This window comes from Brassica rapa, chromosome A08 (assembly GCF_000309985.2).
Source record: "Brassica rapa cultivar Chiifu-401-42 chromosome A08, CAAS_Brap_v3.01, whole genome shotgun sequence".
In the NCBI taxonomy this organism is placed as follows: Eukaryota; Viridiplantae; Streptophyta; class Magnoliopsida; order Brassicales; family Brassicaceae; genus Brassica; species Brassica rapa.
The window spans coordinates 21332660-21353006 of NC_024802.2; the positions used below are offsets into that span (position 1 = coordinate 21332660).

The 20347-nt window shown below is 38.5% G+C and overlaps 4 protein-coding genes across 8 annotated transcripts; 1 reads left to right on the forward strand and 3 right to left on the reverse strand.

Annotated features, from left to right (window-relative positions):
- The first annotated feature begins 828 nt into the window (after nt 1-828).
- On the forward strand, nt 829-7656 carry LOC103868076 (lipase). Its single transcript, XM_009146166.3, has 8 exons — nt 829-2264; nt 2442-2536; nt 2643-2746; nt 2838-2938; nt 3026-3129; nt 3215-3652; nt 3828-3959; nt 4033-7656. The coding sequence occupies exons 1-8, from the start codon at nt 2022-2024 to the stop codon at nt 4208-4210; spliced, it is 1395 nt and encodes a 464-aa protein (XP_009144414.1). The 5' UTR covers nt 829-2021; the 3' UTR covers nt 4211-7656.
- A 315-nt stretch (nt 7657-7971) lies between these two features.
- Nucleotides 7972-11088, reverse strand: LOC103868078 (ATP-citrate synthase alpha chain protein 1). Of its 3 annotated transcripts, none has more exons than XM_009146171.3 (12): nt 10903-11088; nt 10166-10278; nt 9828-10004; nt 9600-9761; nt 9449-9529; nt 9323-9374; nt 9122-9236; nt 8967-9048; nt 8805-8900; nt 8624-8725; nt 8423-8539; nt 7972-8347 (listed from the first exon to the last, which is right to left on the reverse strand). In XM_009146171.3, the coding sequence occupies exons 2-12, from the start codon at nt 10262-10264 to the stop codon at nt 8159-8161; spliced, it is 1272 nt and encodes a 423-aa protein (XP_009144419.1). In that variant the 5' UTR covers nt 10265-10278; nt 10903-11088; the 3' UTR covers nt 7972-8158. The 3 variants fall into 3 exon arrangements, with proteins under 3 accessions (XP_009144419.1, XP_009144420.1, XP_009144421.1); XM_009146172.3 differs by lacking the exon at nt 10903-11088 and adding an exon at nt 10406-10629 and having other exon boundaries at nt 8004-8347; XM_009146173.3 differs by lacking the exon at nt 10903-11088 and adding an exon at nt 10360-10565 and having other exon boundaries at nt 8004-8347.
- Nucleotides 10732-12802, reverse strand: LOC117127409. 3 transcript variants are annotated; one of them, XM_033277694.1, is made up of 9 exons: nt 12611-12802; nt 12215-12525; nt 12110-12143; nt 11821-12021; nt 11649-11732; nt 11506-11571; nt 11329-11420; nt 11199-11246; nt 10732-11088 (listed from the first exon to the last, which is right to left on the reverse strand). In XM_033277694.1, the coding sequence occupies exons 2-9, from the start codon at nt 12517-12519 to the stop codon at nt 10863-10865; spliced, it is 1056 nt and encodes a 351-aa protein (XP_033133585.1). In that variant the 5' UTR covers nt 12520-12525; nt 12611-12802; the 3' UTR covers nt 10732-10862. The 3 variants fall into 3 exon arrangements, with proteins under 3 accessions (XP_033133585.1, XP_033133586.1, XP_033133587.1); XM_033277695.1 differs by having other exon boundaries at nt 10740-11097; nt 11195-11246; XM_033277696.1 differs by having other exon boundaries at nt 11009-11096; nt 11190-11246.
- Nucleotides 11898-14858, reverse strand: LOC103868079. The gene is made up of 7 exons (XM_009146176.3): nt 14185-14858; nt 13990-14095; nt 13540-13617; nt 12611-13372; nt 12215-12525; nt 12110-12143; nt 11898-12021 (listed from the first exon to the last, which is right to left on the reverse strand). The coding sequence occupies exons 1-4, from the start codon at nt 14266-14268 to the stop codon at nt 13323-13325; spliced, it is 318 nt and encodes a 105-aa protein (XP_009144424.1). The 5' UTR covers nt 14269-14858; the 3' UTR covers nt 11898-12021; nt 12110-12143; nt 12215-12525; nt 12611-13322.
- Between the last annotated feature and the right edge of the window lie 5489 nt (nt 14859-20347).

The window sequence follows — 20347 nt, forward strand, 5'->3', positions numbered from 1 at the left end:
GTCTCTTGATTCTGGTCAGTCTTCCAAAATATTAAGTAATTTATGATTATTATTGAAATTATTATTTTCGTTCAGGCGTGTTTGGTTAATTATTAGTCAGTAATCTGACTATCATATACTGTCCAAACCCAAACTTATGCCCACTTTTAGAGTTTTCTAAATAAATTCTACAGTCCAGTAATCTACATGCATGATGCATGCATGAAATTAGCAAGGATAGTAATTCACAGCAAATGATTTATTATTTCCTATTATGATTTATGAGAAAGGTACGTTTGACTTCGAGGATTACATTTGGAAATTTGGATTACTTGCCAACTTAGTCACCATTGTGACATTTTGTTTTGACCATACTCACTTATTACCCTAAAGAGATAAGCCTGATTCTCAGCTATACTTTGCACTTAGAATGACAAAAAAGGCAGAAACAAAAAATGAAAGGGGGAAGGAAAAACTTATGTTTACAACAAGTTATCTATCCACACATAAATCAATGTGTATCATAAAGTATTGGTTAACGACCAACTTCATTGAGTTTTGCCACTAGAGTATTATCTACTACGTATTTTATTTAGACACAGTTAAAGAATCGCATTATTCTACTTCGCAGTAAATTGGAGGTAGCTAGATAACCTAGTGGAATCAACAAAACTTCAATGCTCTTGACTGGTGGTAGTATCATTGAAGAAGAAAGTTCATAACAAGTGGAAGTCCTCCACGTTCGCATATAACATTATTCTGAATCTCCTAATTTTTTTTGCGCGAACATGATTGTATCTTTCCGAAAAAGGAAAGAAAGTTGGATATTATTATTAAATAGTACTTTATTTGAACGAATTAAATACTACTTTTATTTTCCGTGTTATTATTGCGAATATTGAGTTCTTTATAAAAGAACCCACAAGCCATGTGCATTAGTTCCTCAATAAATTCCACATTATACAGAACAAAACCTTCTCTAGCGCCAACAGAGTCCAAAGTTATACTTAACCTCCACATGAGGCTACCTTCTTTTCTATTAAAAGCTTGTTCACATTCTCTACATCAAACGCATAGACACACCAAAATGTTATGACTGGTGATGATTAATTTATTTTCAAATCATAAAACTTTTACGATTCATAAAAATAAATAAACAACATTTGGTGACTAAATATAGCGTTTGATGATTTTTTTTATAGGACCAGTTTTTAAGTCAGATAATCGATTTAATACGATTCTAAATTTAAACCATATTTTAACATGTTTTGGATGGACTAACTATTTACATGCTAAGCTATAATACAAATGAAAACTTATAATCCCAAAAACCTAATTTACAGTATGCATGATTGTTTCATAATGTTACTCATTTCCCTACATAAAACTTGTGGATATGGGGGATCAAATGTGAAACTTTTCTCATCCATAGGATTTGATTTCTTATTTTAGAAAGCTATAGTAAACTAAATTACCGCTTAAACAGATGATACGTTATATAATTAACCGGATAAGGTTACACACTTACACATCAAAGCAGAAGAAGCAGTTGGGAAATTATTAACCAACCTTCCAGCGCCGATCCAGCGAACTTCGCCGTTTGTCTTAACCAATCACAATTCACCAATATAATAATTATAACAATTAAAGCTGAGAATTTATTTTTTATTATATATTTTTCTCAAAAAAATATAGTGGTACAATATTGCAGAGGTCAAGACTCATACAGATGGCGCGCTTGACCTAAAAGAATTGTAAATTTGAAAAAGAAAAATCATATTGTTCTTTGGTCAATAAATCATATTTTATTGTCTTGTAATGAAAATAAATAGTTGTTTGGTGAGAGGTGGGCAGATACAAGTGGATGACGAAGAATTTTCCAGAAAAAAAATTGTTCAATAAGAGAGAGACGACGCCACTTTCTCGGGAATATTCAAAGTTTTCTCATTTGATTTCTGGGTCCAAAGAATCATTCTTTCAATGTTCTTTTGAAGAAAGCTCACGAGGGTCTCTGTTTTTTATTCGTGTCTTGAGAGAAGAAGATGATGAAGTTGTGGATGGTGACTTCTCTTGAACTCGCTGAGCTCTTCGTGAGCGCTATGGTGCATTTGCTTTACGCGTTCTATATATTCAGCACCGCCGTCGCTGGAGATATATCTAAGAACGTTAATGAATACTTTTTCAAGTCAAATGTGGATGTCAACGACTACGATCAAAGTCAAAGCAATGTCGAAGGTCTGCCTCCTATTGTGTTGGTTCATGGGATCTTTGGTTTTGGCAAAGGGGTAATGCAAAAACTCAAACTTTGTTTCTTTTAATTTACTCAAACTTTGTTTCTTTTAATTTATTTATTTATTTTTGAATGAATGTTAAATTTATTCGATTCAAAACGTTAGGTTCTAATTCTTTTAATTAATTTTTATTAGATTCTTGGTTTTGAGGTTTGATCTTGTTGTGATCAGAGATTAGGAGGCTTATCATACTTTGCTGGTGCTGAGAAGAAAGATGAGAGGGTTCTTGTTCCTGATTTGGGATCCTTAACAAGCATCTATGATAGGTATGAGATCTTGATTTATTGATTTTTTTGTCTTTAAAAAAAGAATTTATTGATTTTTATTCTCATTTTGATGTGTTATGTGTTTGATGATGACAATGGCTTCCAGGGCAAGGGAGTTATTCTATTACCTAAAAGGAGGACGAGTTGATTTTGGAGAAGAGCATAGTGAAGCTTGTGGACATTCTCGGTTTGGTAGAGACTATGGACAAGGTTAGGGTTGTGATCTGAAACTTTCATTTTTTGTATTAATCCAAATGAAATGTATTATCTGACTTTGGCATGTGTGTGTGTGTGTGTTTAGGGCAATACCCTGAATGGGATGAGGATCATCCTATTCATTTCGTGGGGCATTCAGCTGGTGCGCAAGTTGTACGCGTGTTGCAGCAAATGCTTGCAGATAAGGTTTGACGTTGAAGAATGTCTTCTTGGTTTCAAAAGTTCTGTTTAATGATTGATGCTAATACATATGTCTTAAACTGTGATGGTTAGGCGTTTGAAGGGTTTGAAGAAACTAATGAGAATTGGGTTCTGAGTGTGACATCATTGTCCGGAGCATTCAATGGTACTACCAGGACTTACTTAGATGGCATGAGGTCAGTTTCTACCTTTTGAGACAATTGTTTGATCTTGGAATCAAATGTGTATTCTCATCTCAAAATCTTGTTGTTACTATTACAGGACAGAAGATGGAATAAGCATGAAACCAATATCTCTCTTGCAGCTATGTCGTATAGGCGTGATAATGTACGATTGGTTGGACATCTCATGGTTAAAGACTTACTACAGTTTCGGGTTCGATCACTTCAACATGTCTTGGAAGAAAACCGGCTTGAGAGGTCTAGTTGATTGCCTTGTGGGAAACACAGGTCCTTTTGCTACTGGTGATTGGATCTTACCTGATCTGACGATCCAAGGCTCCACAAGTCTCAACTCCAATCTCCAGACGTTCCCAAACACTTACTACTTCAGCTACGCGACTAAACGCACACGCAGAATCATGGGCATGACTATTCCTTCAGGTGTTCTTGGCATCCACCCTATGCTCTTCCTCCGCGTCTTTCAGATGAGCCAATGGAGGTTCCCGCAAGATGTTTCTCCTCCCTATAAAGGCTACAGGTAACAACACAACAAGACTCAAAAATTATTCAAACTTTAACATTCATTCTTGAAGTTCTTGTTCAATCCTCTGTTTTTCCTCTGTTTTGCTCTGTTTTCCTCTGTTTTCGCTTTGCTTAAACACTGCAAAGTAGATAAATTGTTCTAAGAGAAGATAAAATGTTTTGGTATGAAGGGATGAGGAGTGGCAAGAGAACGACGGGGCAATGAACACAATATCAATGACGCATCCGAGGCTACCGGTGGAGCATCCAAGCCGGTTCATAAGGAGCGACTCTGAGTGCCAAACGTTACAACCTGGAATATGGTGAGTGAGTCATATTATAAAATGTTACATAGAGTGGAAACTGAATGGGAACCTTTTGTTTTTGTTATTGCAGGTATTATAAGATAGTGGAAGCAGATCACATAACGTTCATAGTGAATAGAGAGAGAGCTGGAGTGCAGTTTGATCTAATATACGACAGTATCTTCCAACGTTGCAGGAAACATGTTTTTAGAAAGATTCCTCAGACTCTTCCTAATCAATCTCCGCGTGCTCCTCGCTCTCCTCGTTGATAGCCTAAAAACAGTAGCTTTGACTACATTGACGTTGAGCCTTGATTCTTTAGCAATTCATTAATATAGGATATATATCCATTTTTCTTATTCTCTTGTTTTTCTATACTAGTGTAAACATCTGCATTTCATTTAAAATTTATAAATGAATCAGATTATTTTCTATCTGTCTTTTATTCGTGTCAAATGATGATAATCTACTGTATAAAGTCTATGGTTAGGAATTCAAAATGCGTTTACTATAAACTCTCCTTTTATATTATTTAATAACCCGCGTGAGTTCTTATAATAATGTTTGTTTATGAAATGATTTTAACATTTTGCAATACTATAATTTTTATCGATTATAAAATGATGAATACAAATGTTGGTCTGTTAAATATATCATTGTTGTTTAAGAGTTAACGTATTACATCTCATTTTAAATATTCTTAAGACTTCATATACACAAAAGGAAAAAAGGTTTGCGCTGACACAAATCACCAAAACCAAATATCATCAATTCTTTTCACAATTCTTAATTTATGATTATCGAAGTATCAATGATATCACATTTTAATTGTTTGATTTGAGCTTCTATATTTTTTCAATGTGTACCAAATATTTATAGTTAGTTAATTATTCTATATTTAGAAAAACATAAATACCAAATATATTTTGAGCACAAGAACACATGTATTCAAAAATCATCAAATTTTACAATATGAAAACATAATTTTTTAATAAATATTTCACTATGCGCAAGGCGCAAGTATTTTCCTGGTAAATGAAGTAAATGCATAGACTGGCAAGTCAAATTTGTTTTGCTTGAGTAGCAAAACCGCGAATAAACTAAATTATAATACTATATCCACATACATTCCGCTGAAATTTATGAGTAACTTCAAAAAAATACTTGTTGATTGAATATATACTTTCATCATCGATTCTATTAAAATAGCAACATAATCTATTGATATAGGTGTGGTCCAACTATTTTAATACAATTATTAAAATCTCTTATTAATCATTTAATAGAAATATTATACAGAAAAACACAAATATGACCTAAAAACATAAATATAAAAATTAAATTTTTAAAAAAATGTAAAACAAAAAAATATACCCTTTCTTAAAACAAAATCTAGTGGAAGCTTAACCTTGAAGAGCAGAAGCTATGGAACCATAGGCAGGCTCAGTACTTCAAAAGGAGGTTTGTTCATAACCTCTTTCACTGTCAATCCACACGAGTCCGTGATCCATAAATAGCTCAGACCTTCTGTGGGATCACCTGCAAACCAGAAAAGACAAATACAAAGGTTTTTTCTGTAATGACTCGGTTTAGATTGAATCATAACAACATTTGTCTAATGGTTGTAAACTTTGTTGTCAAATCTTGAAACGTTTCCATGAACTCTTGGGGGGGGAATATGCCGTGTGTTACACATTCGCTTATTCCCGGTGCTCCGTGTGCAGCTAAGACTTTCCGAAGGGGCACAAGAACGAGTGGTGAGTTATGAACGAAGTGAGAATTAGAGTTATACTTTTTGATAAGGTGAATCTGAGTAGAGAACCTGGCATTCGTGCCACCCGACTGAACCAAATCATCGACGTGCCTTCCTTGAGCAAACAATCTGAATGACAAAGGGGACTACTGGCTAACCATCGGTTAGAGTTTAATTCGTACGTAACTCCAAGCTCAAGGCCCAAAATGATAAGCCCAAACAATCGAGCTTTAAAACTTTCAACAATAACTTTTTTGATCAAAAACTGCTGCATGCGCTCATCTGATATATTTTTTTATAAAAATTCTCATTGAATTAATTTTATTTTTTGATTGACAGTAGAAAATAAATAAATAAATTTCAATCATATATTATAAATTTTGGGATAAACAGAAAGTTTTTTCATTTGGATATCTACTAAATTAGGTACCTATACCTACTTTAAAGTTACATAATGGGTTTTTTTTTAATTCAGATTTTTCGAATGCATTTATCTAAATAGGAATTGTCTTGGCTGAAATATACATGCATGACAAAAAACATGGAAGCATACAAGGAATGCACAATTGCTTAAAATAAACAACAAAAGAATATGTTTTTGAATATGGTTTCGTCCAAAAATATTTATATTAAACACAAAAGATACAAAGTTGGATAAAAATAACGTTCTAGCCACATCTCATCTTCTTACAATTCTGTTTCATCTTCTTACAAAGCAGGTAACTGCAAAAGGCTGCCCAATTATTTTAATGAATTTGTCTGCACTTTAGCCACATCTCCAAAGCCCAATTGCATGTTAATGAAGTTTATGAGATGGATTTTCTTACATAATGAAACTATGCATTCTCTAAATAGCAATTGTTAATTTGGTAAAATATACATGCATAACAAAAACAAAATTATGGAATCATACTAGGAACGCACAATTGCTTAAATAAAACAACAACGTACGACCATTGGTCATTTCACAAACTGTTTTTGTTCTTCTAAAGAATATTTATTTTAAACCTAAAAAAGATATAAAAGTATAACCCAAAGTCGGATAAAAATCTAACGTTTTAGCAAAACTTTTGAGTATGGTTATGACTTAATTGAAGTACCAATAAAACTCGATTTAAATGATTGCATGTGACCAAAAGATGCGGAACCAACCATTTTGCTCTGTATATGATCCATTTACTAAACTTTCAGAATGGCTACACTTGCATTTTACAAATTATACAACATGCCTTTACTTTATTTTCTTTCAGAAAATAACACAAAAAAGGAACAACTGTCATTTCAAACAAACATGAGAATCTAGCAACTTTATTTTTCCACGAGTGCGATGATGCAGCACCAAACTTTTAACGGCTTAAACCGAATCCTTTCTTTGACAAAAAGGGAAGAAAGTGGGAAAATTTGAATTGGACTATGACTTGGACCAAACATATAAAGATACCACATCATTATCCAATAGTCATCATCACCTCCACCTTTAAATAATTAAATCACCATCCGAGTATGTGCACGTATCTATATATAGTAGCCCTTGAAGATAGAGATTTCACCCACTAATCTTAAAAATATAAAAACCTCCATAAAGAAAATCCTCAAGGGAATGAGAAACATTTTCTTAGCCGGAGAGGCACCGCCGGATAAGATGCGGAAGAAGCTATTCAAGGAGGAGACAGAGGGACCTCAGTTTGAAACACTTCCACAACAGTTTGTTTAGCTTTGGCCATGAGAAGCAAGGAGACAACAAAGAAGAAGTGTGTCTTATTATGGTAATGGCAAAAACGGCAAGTCATATATCGGCATCAGGCTCGTGTGTTTCGAGTTCTATTTTGATTTAATATCGGTTGTAATATAGATCTTGAGTTTTTTCTTGGTTTAGTTTCTACCGTATGAAATCATCTTTGATACTACTTTGTACCAGTAAGAAATATTATTGTGATATAGATCGTCTTGTGTGTGTGTTTCCTTCCAGTTTTTTTTTTTTTTTTTGAAATAAAAGTGGACAATGTTTGCTCATGAATCTATATATTTTCTCCGTTTCATATTAAGTGTCGTTTTATATTTTAAATTTTGTTTTTTGTAAGTGTTAGCTTTACATTGTTCCAATTAATATTTTAAATAAACTTTCCAAATTTTGCCCATATTTTTATTAATTAATAAAACTAAACAAAAAACTATACGAAATAGGTGTAAACAGAAAATTTAACAATTTTCTTAATTCATGTTAAAAAACGACACTTATTATTAAACTAGAGTGAATGTTATGTTCTTAGTTCTTGATGATAAGTAAAGTAATTCAAAGGACTTGTATCTGAAAGAGAAACGAACCACAAGAGTTTTCAAAAAATTTGCAAGTAGTTCAGTAGCTTAAGTGATCTTGAAGACTTGAATACAAAGTAGATAGAGTCTCTAAAGAAACATGCGATTTTGGTAATACATATGGATCTGAAGGTACTGAGAGAGAAGCTTATGCTGCGGCAGTGATGTACTGGATTGCCTCCTTGCAGATACCTGTCATGGTTGCTTCTGGACCATAGACCTCAATGGGGACACCAATCTCACCTCCAAGGGATCTCATTTTAGCAAGTCCCTTTTGGTAGTTTGGTCCTCCTCTCCTCACATATATATGCATCCTTGCTGCTTTCAGCTTTGCCTCCTGTTAACAGATATAGTTACAATATATAACAAAACATTTTTTGCTTAGAGAGTAGCTCATGTTTTCTTGACTCACCTTCTCTTTGAGAGCGCGGATTATACCATTGAAAGTAGCAGCAACATCAGTGAAGTTAGCAATTCCACCTCCAATCACAAGAACTCTGCTCTTTCCATCAGGGTTTGCTGTAGCACACTGTAGTATAATGTTGTTTGTTATTCATCAGTCACTAGAAAGAAATAGTCTTATGTAAGGAGGAAAAAATAAACTAAAGCTTACATCAATAACAACTCTAGCGTACTGCAAAACCTCATCTTCTTTGGGTGCTCCACTGTATTCAGCATAGTTGCCAAGTTCAGATGCGTAACCAAGATCTCCAACCTATATAAGAAACTTTAATGTTAAATGGATTTGTAACGGGAGATAATGTGTATATATTTCTTTAGGGAACAATACATACGGTATCAGCATAGATGACACTTGCTCCTCCTCCAGCTACCATTGTCCAAATCCTCCCCTTGGGATTCAGAACTGTAAACTTCAAGGACGCACTTGTCTGCAACCACAAAGCAATCATATAAAAAGCTCTTTACTAGCTAAAAGAATGATAAAGGAGACAGACCTTCTCATCTAATCCATGGATGAAGCTTTCAGTGGGACTCATTACTCTCCCAAATGGCATAGGAAACTCAGTGTCTCCCCATCTAAAATTTCAAGAGCTTAATCATGTGCCACCTTCTCAAAAGATCTTAAGCTCAAAGGGTAGTGAAAACTTACTTCTTGAAGTTCTTGAAGGCGGCAGTATCGTCAAGCTCACCCCTCATATCAAGAGGGTAAGGCTTTCCATCAACTAGTGTAAAAGGATTCATCTCCAAGAAAGTAAAATCAAGATCTAGCAAACCGAAGGAGACAACAAGACTAAAAGATTACATTATATCCCAGTATATGTGATTTGATCTGTGTAAAGGTTCAGCATACCTTGGAATAGGGTGAAAATGACTTTGATGAACTCTTCAATCTCTGCTTTGATCTATATGTGGAAAATGTTACGAATCGAAGTCACCAGTGTAGATAATATGGCAATGTTCAGAACGATTAGATTACCTCTAGTGGAAGAGTTGCCACAAGAGGTGCACCTACTTCAGGTGTTAGAGAAGCACCAGTTTGTATAAATATCGTCTTCACCTGAAAGAAACAGCAACCTCAAGTTCAAATTCCATCTTTAAGATGGAAGACATTTGAACAAAAGATATACCTTGTCCCAATTCTCCTCGATCTCAATCCCTCCACATTCTGAAAAGCTGATGCTGCAGCCAAGGCGATCCGAGACAACGTTAAGATAAAACTCTTCATTGTGTGGGACGAATGGTTCGACTATAAATGTTGTTATGGGTCCAATGCATCCACTCATCTCTACCTGTAGATATAAAGATTGAGTGAACAAAATGCTATAAGAAGGATGGCTTATTAAAAAAAGGTTTACCTCTTTGCCCAAACGCTCTTTGACAAAAGTGGCAACTTCAGCAAAATCTAGTTTCAAGGCAACCAGACCACTCTTGCCACGTTTTCCAAACAACATGTCAGGTTTCACAACCAGCTTCTCGGACGAGAGCCAAGGTTCTTTCTCTACTAGCTCATTTAGATCAGTTGTTTGGTTTATCTACACACACGTAAACATGATCAGCAACATTTAATGACATATATTGAAAGAACCAAAGTGCTGAAAGGTTCAATGATCATTGCCTCATGTCGGAGAAACCAATGCTCTAACACATTAAACTATAAATTAAGACAAGATCCAAGGAAAATGAGGAGCTAAACCTGAACAGATCTGATAGGAAGCTCATTGCCAGAAAGTCTTTTGAAATGTTCCTTAACCAATCTCTTTGAGTCATACTCTCTGATCTTCTTCCTAGCCATTTTTCTATACGAAACTGGAGAATTAAAAACAACACAAGGACAAAATCAAAACCAGAACTAAGCTGATAAAACAAGAATGTTAGCCAATGGCATACAGATCAAAGGAATGAAGAGATCCCTGAAAAATTGGAGGATCTTTACCGTTGAGAGAATTGAATGAACGAGAGAGAGAGAGAGAGAATGTGTAGCTTAACAGGTTAGGTAGTTAGCTCACCAGTAAGGACTCTATATTTACTATTTATAGTACCAACTTACAAATGATTCGGTTTACTTCATAAAATATAATACTATATGTTACAAACTATAACATTGAATCAAATATTTGCAAGACTTTGCAGCTACTCCTCTGTGAAAAAAAAAGCTGGTGGATGTTCAGTTGTTCATTCAGTTTCAGAGTATGTATGCGCCACCTAACTTGTAAAACCAACGTTTCAGCTTCTTCAACCATTTTGATTTTGTTGTCATCGTAACCAAATTAGTTTTCAAGTTGTTATTATTAGTTTTGTGAAGCTATCTTTACAACAAGGGTACTACATCCAAGAGTAAAATATTTAAACAAAAAAAATATATAATTGATTTGAGACACTTGTCATCCTGACTATAATGTTATTTGGACTCTTGTTGTAAACTTGAGATACCTTGGGCTTACTCTATCTTCTGGTTTGAGTTTCTCTGGCTTTGTGTTTGAATTTGGCCATGGAGTCCTCATGTGTCTCAACAGATAGAAGAGGGAACCCAAACATATCACGCGCTGTGACGCTCTAGCAAAGAGTTCTTCAGCTTTATGATCAAAGCAAAGACGGCGAAGCACGGTATATGCATCCCTGCCACAAACACATTAGTAAAAAAAAAAATCACCATAAGTCTCTATCTCTCTTTCCATCTTTGAGTTTGATTACATACTAAGTGTGAAAGAGTTTAATTATGAACGTACCATAAGGGTGCATACGGTGACGACAGATCAAGAAATTGGTATGGCCACCTACAAAACAAGTTCCCTTAACAAGTCAAAACTCTACAAGACAATTGTTAAGACTTCACACAAAGATGGAAGAAGTGAGTACCGTAAGTTCATGAAAGCATGGATTATCCATTGGTAAGCGACGAAAATGCAGCTCCAAAATGCAAAGTAAGAGATCCTAAACAGCGGGAACCGCTAGATGAAGAAGACATAAGATTCATGTTAGGTTCTAAAAAGCAAGAGACTCGTTTATCCACACAACAATTCTTGAAGGAGTTACCAAAGAGTTGAGACATGTGTCACCGAGGAGAAAAACTGCGTTGAGAGAATGCATACAAACATGGAGCTGCAAACAAAGATAACACATGTAAAGGGATAAAAACATATCAAATGAATCTAAATCATTCGAAGAGCCAGACTTACAAAACTGAGTCTGTAACCTTTGGTAAACGGGTAGATTAATCCCCAAAACACAATATCTGTTAGCACAACAGCCCCAGCACAAGTCTGTCACAACATAAAACTTTGTAAGTCCTTGTGAAGCTTTGAGATGGACACATAACAAGATGATTTAGGATAAAAAGAGAAGACTTACTTGGAACAGGACTTGAAAGATGTAAACCCAAAACCCCGCTGCTTCTGAATGTGTACTACAAGGTTTTGAGTTGTTTGTTGCCTCTTCAAGGGTGAACGGTGGTCTATAAGTGCCTTGTTCTGCATCATCTATACTTGTATAAGTATAACTCTCTTCTTCATTGTAGATGTAACATCCGTAAATAGATAACAACGAACCATACTACGTACAAAACAAAGATTTAGTCAGTGTCAAGACAAAGAAATAGATAACAAAGATTTAGACTGTAACCTCAAAGAGAGACACATACCCCAAAGTAGAGTGTGACAAGAGTAAACGTCCACCTGTCACACCAACAAAGTTCGAATCTTTATCAACTCATTTTCAAAGATTCACACGATTTAAAAAAACTTACTGAGTATAGAAGTAAAACACGCCGCCTCCATGGATAACAACATTGGCGATGAGTAGAGACAGCATTGCGACAAACGAGAATACTCTAAAGGAAAGCAACCAACGAGGGTGGACTGTTTTAAGACACGTGCTCCAAGCTTCGTGTTTGAACAACGTCCCAGCGGAGGATACTCCTTCTCTTCTCTTGCCTTCGTATCTCCGGATCAGGATTGATGCTAATACTAACGGAGCTAAGATGATTAATGCACAGAGGAGGACCCTCCAGTTCAACCAGTAACTTAAGGCTGTTGTATCAGCAGCAGCCATAGAGTCCTAAGATTCAACAAGAATCATGTATAATTTAGATTATGTATAGTAATAACAGAAACAGAAACAGATGATTTCAATTTCAAGATACCGTTTTTTGGTTCTTGTAATTGAGATGAGATTCTCTTCACTGCTGCATCCTCTCAAGTCTCAGCGAATCGAAGAAGCTGAGAGTTCTTCAGAGAATTACAACGAAGTTAGAAGTTAAAAAGGAAAGATCTTTGTCGGGATTTTTATTAGTTCGTTGACTTTTGAAGATGAAAGTCGAAACCCTTTGTCGTGTGGGAAGATATTTTTTTTATTCGATCTAAACCGGAATCTCGGTTATGTTCAGACAAAACCTCAGTTATTTGTTATACACTCGGTTATGTTCGGTTTAAGCTAATCTCAATTATTTGTTATCCACTCGGTTATGTTCAGACAAAATCTCAGTTATTTGTTATACACTTGGTTATGTTCGGTTTAAGCTAATCTCAATTATTTGTCACCCACTCGGTTATTTTTGGTTTAACCAGTCTAGTTTTTTTTTTATCTGGTTCAACCAGTCTAGCTAAAGAACTGCTTTACTGTGTGTTTATTGTTTAAGGAGGAATATGCTTTCAGGGTTTTCATTGACTAGACTGCTTAATCAAATTAGAGAAACGCTTTAACATTTAAAAAAAGGTCTACATATGATAGCATGATCATGTTTCATCTTTAGCAATATGTAATGATAGCCTATGTCTACCGGCTACATATATATAAATTTGAATTTTGTTTTTCTCATATGTATGATTTATATCTGGAAGGTTAAATTAAAGTCTTCATTGTTGTACCCTTCTAGCCAACCTCGGCGATCTCCGAACATATCCGCCTGATAATATTTGATTCCAAAAACAAATAAGAAAGCAACAAAAAAAAATTACAAACAACATTTCGACTTGAGATTTTGGTCGATATGTTGGCTGAGACATTAAATTGAAATGTATTCACAATTGAAATACACACACACACACACATTGATGATCCCAAAAATCTTACTTGAGAATGGCTCAGGAGAGAAGGAATGCTCATACGTTTCAAAGAAATCCTTATTTTCCCTCTCAAGTCCTCTCCAAACTGTAACCAAAACAAAACAAAACATTTTTTTTTATTATTTTCAATTTGTAGCACAGTACTTGCTCGATATGAGCATGGAATATAGCCGAAGAGTTGCTTAAACATTTGTGGCTTCAATAATTGTTTTATGTGTCGACTGTCAATGCAAAAAAAAATTAGCGAACATGATCCAAGAATCTTAAGAATATTACCACTCCATTTCTTTAAATTTCCATATTGATACCTTTTGCCTTAGCGAAATTGAAACCTATATATATCTAAAATACCATTTTGAAACTCTTTTAACGAACCCTAGTCCCTAGAAACAATTTTGATATATACATTGTGGACAATCATAGGCTATATATATGTGTAATGATTATAAAGACTAACCGGTGAGCGTAACGAGTGGTGGAATGGTTGCGTGGTGATCTAACGCCTGGACGCATTCGTCACGATTCATGCGGAGTATGATACACCTCTCTATCATATGTTGAACCTAACAAAATCAACTACTAATGGTGAGGATTGTTACACCAAACAAAAGACGCATAAACTGTATATGTATGTGTGAGTGTGTGTATGTACCATGTGAATGTATGAGTGTGGGTCGCAGTGGAGACAAGGGAGGTTTTGTTGTTGTGGTTGATCATCATGATGAGTAGTACACATTTTTGTCTTCTGTTTTGAAGATCCGTCTTCTTCTTCTTCGTATATCTCCAATTGATTAGGGGACAAATCCAAGAACTTTGGAAGAGAATTATGATGGTTTTATAACGAAAAGGAACAAAACATGCATGAAGATATTTTTTGTGTTCAGTCAAAAAAAAAGATATTTTTTTTGTGACAAGATTGTACACATTATACATACGCTGATACACGTGGTAGGTATATTAATAGACTTATCCAAGGGAGATCCAAGTGAAAGGCTAGAAATAGAGGAGAGGATCCAAAAGATAGATTCTCTATCATCCAAAAGATAGTTTCTCTATCTGCACTTTATCAAGATATTTATTTTTAGTTGAATCTAATCTTTTGACTACGACTTCGCAGTAAACTTTTGTTTTTTTATCACTTTCTGAGAAAGAGATTATACTTTTGTTAGCGTTTTTGTCGGTTTACTTAAAAGGGTAAAATGGAATCAAAAGACTAACCGGACGAAAAAACTTTTGGCTAATCTAATTCGGTTCAACTTCTTCTAAACAAGGTCTGTCCAACCAAATTATTGTAAGAGAATCGAAATTAATCTAAACCAAACTGAAAGATTATCATATACTAGCTTTTCCAAATCTAAGTAACGTCTCAAGTTTTTACTTTCTTAATGCGATACAAGAGTTACAAAAAAACGGTAACTTTCTCTCTCCTCTAAAGTGCGATTGGCGATTTCTCCGACAAAGTGCCGACACTCTCAGCGGCTCACCGGCGTCTCATCCGGCGCCGGATCCACAGCCTTTCCTCCTCTCCGTCACCGGTGAAGCTGATGACGAAGAAGAAGCCTAAGAAATCTACGGCTTCTAAGCCCTCGAAGTCATCTCCTCCGGCGAAGTCTTCTCCTCCGTTGAAGTCTCCCTCTCTCTCGATTGATGGCTTGGACCTGTCTCCTCCTTCTGCGACTGTTTCTGATGCGCTAATCAGCCCCCCAGCTGACGAGGTTGCTCAACAATCGCTTGAGAAGTCAGACCCTGTTCCCCAATCTGCTCAGGCTCCGTCTTCTGAGCTTGTGATCGCCGTCTCGTCGGCTGATCCATCTCCAGCGCGTGATGAAGCCCCTGTGAATAGATCTGAGTCGAGCTTTGCTTCTCTACAGCCGAGCCCCTCTGTATCTCCTCCGGAAAACCCTGTTACCACTGTTGTAAAGGATGCTCCCTGTGGGCCTCCAAACCTACCTACTGTTGATGCCAAACTCCCTTGTTTGAGCTCACAATCAGATATAGTGTTAGACGCTGCACCCATAATCTCCTCTGAAGTGGTTGATGCAGGTGCTAAAGTTGTTGTGGACGCTGGTTTAGCTCCGACAAGTTCAGACGTGGGGCTAAACGCCTCAGCCACGAGCAAAATGGCTCCTGGTGATTCTTGGTGTGACCACGCGAGAGGAATCGGCACACGTCTATCCAAGAAAGGTGAACCCTTTACGTTACCTTCGGGGGAGGCTTGTATTAAGATTCCGAACTCAGTCATTGAGAAGAACAGGAAGTCTTGGGAGCCCTTTGTCTTAGGGCAGTTCTACTCGGAACCCCCGTCTCAAGGTACATTACACAACATTGTCAACGGGATATGGAGCAAATACCACCGAGATATTGTTGTGTCTAAAATGGAGGGTTTCGCATTTCTCTTCCGCATACCAAACGCTGCGACAAGAAACATGGTTATTAAACAGAAACTCTGGCATATTGAGGGCCAAACCATGTTCGTCGACAAATGGGAACCGGGTGTTATTCCCGCTAAGCCTGAACTCTCCTCTGCCCCTATTTGGCTGGAGCTTAGGAAGGTTCCGTTTCAGTTCTTCAATGAGGATGGTCTGGAAAGGATCGCAGGACTAGTAGGTCACCCGAAGTTCTTGCACCCCTCGACAGCTAACAAAACAAACCTGGAGGTGGCAAAGGTGTTCACCATCATTGATCCTAGGAAGCCTTTGCCTGAGGCAGTTAACGTTCAGTTCGAGTCAGGCGACATTTGCAGAGTCTTGGTCTCGAGTCCTTGGATGCCTCCGGTTTGCGAGTCCTGTAAGGAAATTGGTCACATCTCCAAACGATGTCCTCTGGCCCCTAAAACTTGTTCCCTTTGCAAGGCTACTACTCATGTGCAGGCTAACTGCCCTCAAAAAGGCAAGCAGAACGCACCGGGAAAGAAGACAAGGCGCGGGAGGTCTAAGGATAAACAAAAGTGGATCGCTGTGGACCCACCCGCAACAAGCAAGTCTCCTCTGATTGGCAGTGGTATTGGCCTAGTGCCTCCTGAGGCACCAGTTAAACCTCTGGAATTTAAATCTCCTATTAAACCTCTGGACCCTAAGGTGGTTCTAACCCGTACTGAGATCCCGCTCCACTCTAAGTTGGGGACGTCTTCGGATACTGTTAGAGGTGAGTCTAGTGGCACTGCACTACTGCCCCAGCGTGAGCTATTGAGGTGTGACTCAGGTACTTCTAGGGGGACACAGTCTGATGTTCAGCCGGATTCGTCTGATGTGGAATCCTCTGATTCGGAGCTAGAGGAAGGAGAATTCAGTACCCACGAGCCGGATTTTGAGGTTGTTCGCAACAAAAAGAGATTTTCAGGTCAGAAAGGTAAACGGGGCAGGGGCCCCAAAATAAATTAATTTTATGTCGTCGGACATTTTTTGCTGGAATGTGCGCGGCCTGAATAAATTCAGCCACCGCAGCGGTTTACGGAAGTGGTTCAGAAAAAATTCTCCCCTTTTTGGTGGTCTTCTTGAGACTCACGTGAAAAAGACAAAGATGCATAAGTTTGTCTCAGACATTTTTCCAGGTTGGTCGTTTGATGATAATTACGGTTTTTCGCCTCTTGGCAAAGTTTGGATTATTTGGCACCCTTCCCTTCTGGTTTCGGTTATCTACAAGTCGCTCCAGATGATCATGGCTGAAGTAACTTGGCCCTCCTGTCAGTCGAAGTTCTTCATCTCTATTATTTATGCTTCCAATGATGTGGATGAGCGGGTAGGTCTCTGGGAGGAAATTGCCTCGCTTGCTGCAACTTACGATCTAGATACAAAGCCATGGATTCTTCTTGGGGATTTCAATCAGATCAGGGATCCGGTTGAGCACTCCAGTCCGCCCTCCTTGAACATGGACAAGAGAATCAGGGATTTTAATAACTGTCTCATCAATGAAAGTCTTGACGATCTCAACTTCAGGGGTACTACTTTCACTTGGTGGAATAAACAGAAGTCTGCCCCGGTGGCCAAGAAGCTGGATAGATGTCTTGTTAATGGCGATTGGTACGCAGCTTTTCCTTCTTCAGTTGCTCTCTTCGGCAGCCCTGATTTCTCAGACCATGCTGTTATATCAGTTAGCCTGGACCCCAGCCGTGTTAGAACGAAGAAACCCTTCAGGTTCTATAACTTCCTTAACCAGAACCCGGACTTCTTAGCTATGGTTTGTGTCAACTGGTTTTCCTTCAACGTCAAGGGTTCAGCAATGTTTAGGTTATCCGTCAAGCTTAAGATGTTAAAGAAGTGTATCAGGACTTTTAGTCACCAGAATTATTCGGGCATAGAGAGGAAGACAGCAGAGGCTCACGCCAAACTGTTATTAGCTCAGTCCGCAATGCTGTCTGCTCCTAACCCGTTAAATGCTTCTTTTGAGCTGCAAGCTATGAAAGAATGGGAAGAATTGTCGTCTGCTGAAGCTGCCTTCTTCTTTCAAAGAGCTCATATTAACTGGATTACCTTGGGTGATGGCAACAGCAGATTATTTCATAGATATGCTGCCTCACGGCAGGCTCATAACCATATTCACTACCTGTATGCGGATTCTGGTGCTAAGATTGATTCTCAGACAGGTATTGAAAACCTGTGCGTTGGGTATTTCTCTGACCTTCTTGGCAGTGCAGTATCTCAGCCCATGTTTGTCCAAAGTGATCTTGATCTACTGTTTGATTTTAAATGCTCTGAGGATCAGGTTGTAAAGTTTCAGGCTGGCTTCACTTCAGAGGATATCAGACATGCTTTCTTCTCTCTGCCCAAGAATAAAATGGGAGGACCGGATGGTTTCACGGCTGAGTTCTACATTGCTGCTTGGTCAGTGGTTGGGCCGGAGGTTACTGAAGCCGTTTTGGAATTCTTCCAATCTGGCCGTCTCCTAAAGCAGTGGAATGCAGCGACCCTGGTGCTCATACCGAAAAAGCCTAATGCCTCCCTTACTACTGATTTTAGACCAATTTCTTGTCTCAACACTGTGTACAAGGTGATCTCAAAGCTTCTTGCTTCCCGGCTGAAGGATATCCTCCCTCTGATGGTTTCTAAATCCCAATCGGCCTTTCTTCCGGGTCGTCTCCTAGCGGAAAATGTTCTACTTGCGACAGATCTGGTCAACGGCTACAACACTCAAGCGATCTCTCCCCGTGGAATGCTGAAAGTCGATCTGCGGAAAGCATTTGATAGTGTTCGATGGGATTTCATCATTGCCTCCTTGCGGGCTCTGGCTATCCCAGAAGGTTTCATCTCACTTATCTCTGAATGTATCTCCACTGCGTCTTTCTCGGTCTCAGTCAATGGCTCCTCGAGTGGATACTTCAAAAGCACTAAAGGGATCCGCCAAGGTGACCCCTTGTCCCCCTACCTCTTTGTTCTAGCAATGGAGAGTCTTTCTAGGCTGTTGACGTCCAGATACGCTGATGGTAATATTAACTACCATCCTAGAACCGAGCAACTTCAAATCTCTCATCTCATGTTTGCGGATGATGTGATGATCTTCTTCGACGGTAGTAGCAACAGCCTCCATGGCATCACTGAATGTTTGGATGACTTTGCCTCATGGTCTGGTCTCCACATGAACACGTCTAAGACAGAGCTGTTCACCGCTGGCCTTGACCCTATGGAGTCCACCGCGATTACTGGTTACGGCTTCCCAGCTGGGAGCTTTCCTATTAGATATTTGGGTCTTCCTCTTATGAGCCGGAAGCTCAAAATCTCTGAGTACTCTCCGCTAATCAACAAGATTACCTTGACTTTTCAATCTTGGGCTTCAAAAATGCTCTCTTTCGCCGGTAGACTGCAGCTCCTCAGGACCGTAATCTTTGGCACGGTTACGTTCTGGCTCTCTGCTTTCATGCTGCCGAAGGGTTGCATTCAAGCTATTGAGGCTCTTTGTGCTCGGTTCTTATGGTCAGGTAACATCGATAAGAGAGGTCTAGCGAAAATAGCTTGGTCGACGGTCTGTTTACCCAAGCAGGAAGGAGGACTCGGTCTGAGGAGTTTCTCGGTTTGGAACCAGGTTCTCTGCCTAAAATTCATATGGTTACTTCTTTCTAAAACCCCCTCTCTGTGGGTTGAATGGCATTGGAACATACACCTCCAAGATAAATCCTTCTGGTCCATTGAAGCTTCGGTTAGTGATTCTTGGGCTTGGAAAAGGCTCCTGAAGCTTCGCCCCCTGGCACTCCAGTTTTGTAAAACCGCTCTAGGCAATGGGCGTTCAGCTAGCTTCTGGTTCGACGTCTGGACTCCCCTGGGCCAGCTAATCACGTATCTGGGGCCGCTGGGTCCGAGAGCTCTGCGCATTGGAAAGAACGCTGTAGTTGCTGATGCAACGCGTGGATCAGATTGGGCTCTCCCTCATCCTAGATCACAACAGGAAGTTGATCTTCACTCTTACCTCACCACCATTTCGCTGCCTCTGTCTCATGATTGTGATGATATGTTTGAATGGATTGCTGGTGATTCCTCTCTTTGTAGTTTCAGGTCAGATACAACGTGGGAAGTACTGCGACCTAGGGAAGAGACCAAGGACTGGGTGGATGTCGTTTGGTTCAAAGGTTCCGTCCCAAAGCTCGCTTTCACAATGTGGGTTGCCAACTACGATCGCCTACCCACCAGAACCAGGCTTGCGTCTTGGGGTATTCCGATCTCTGCTGACTGCCCGTTCTGTTCCGGAGACTTGGAGACAAGGGACCATGTTTTACTCTCCTGTGAGTACAGTTGCGATGTCTGGCGAGAGGTTCTGATCCGCTGCAACCCTCCCTCTTCTAGGTTCACGGAATGGTCAGAGCTTCTATCATGGATTCGAGCTGCTAC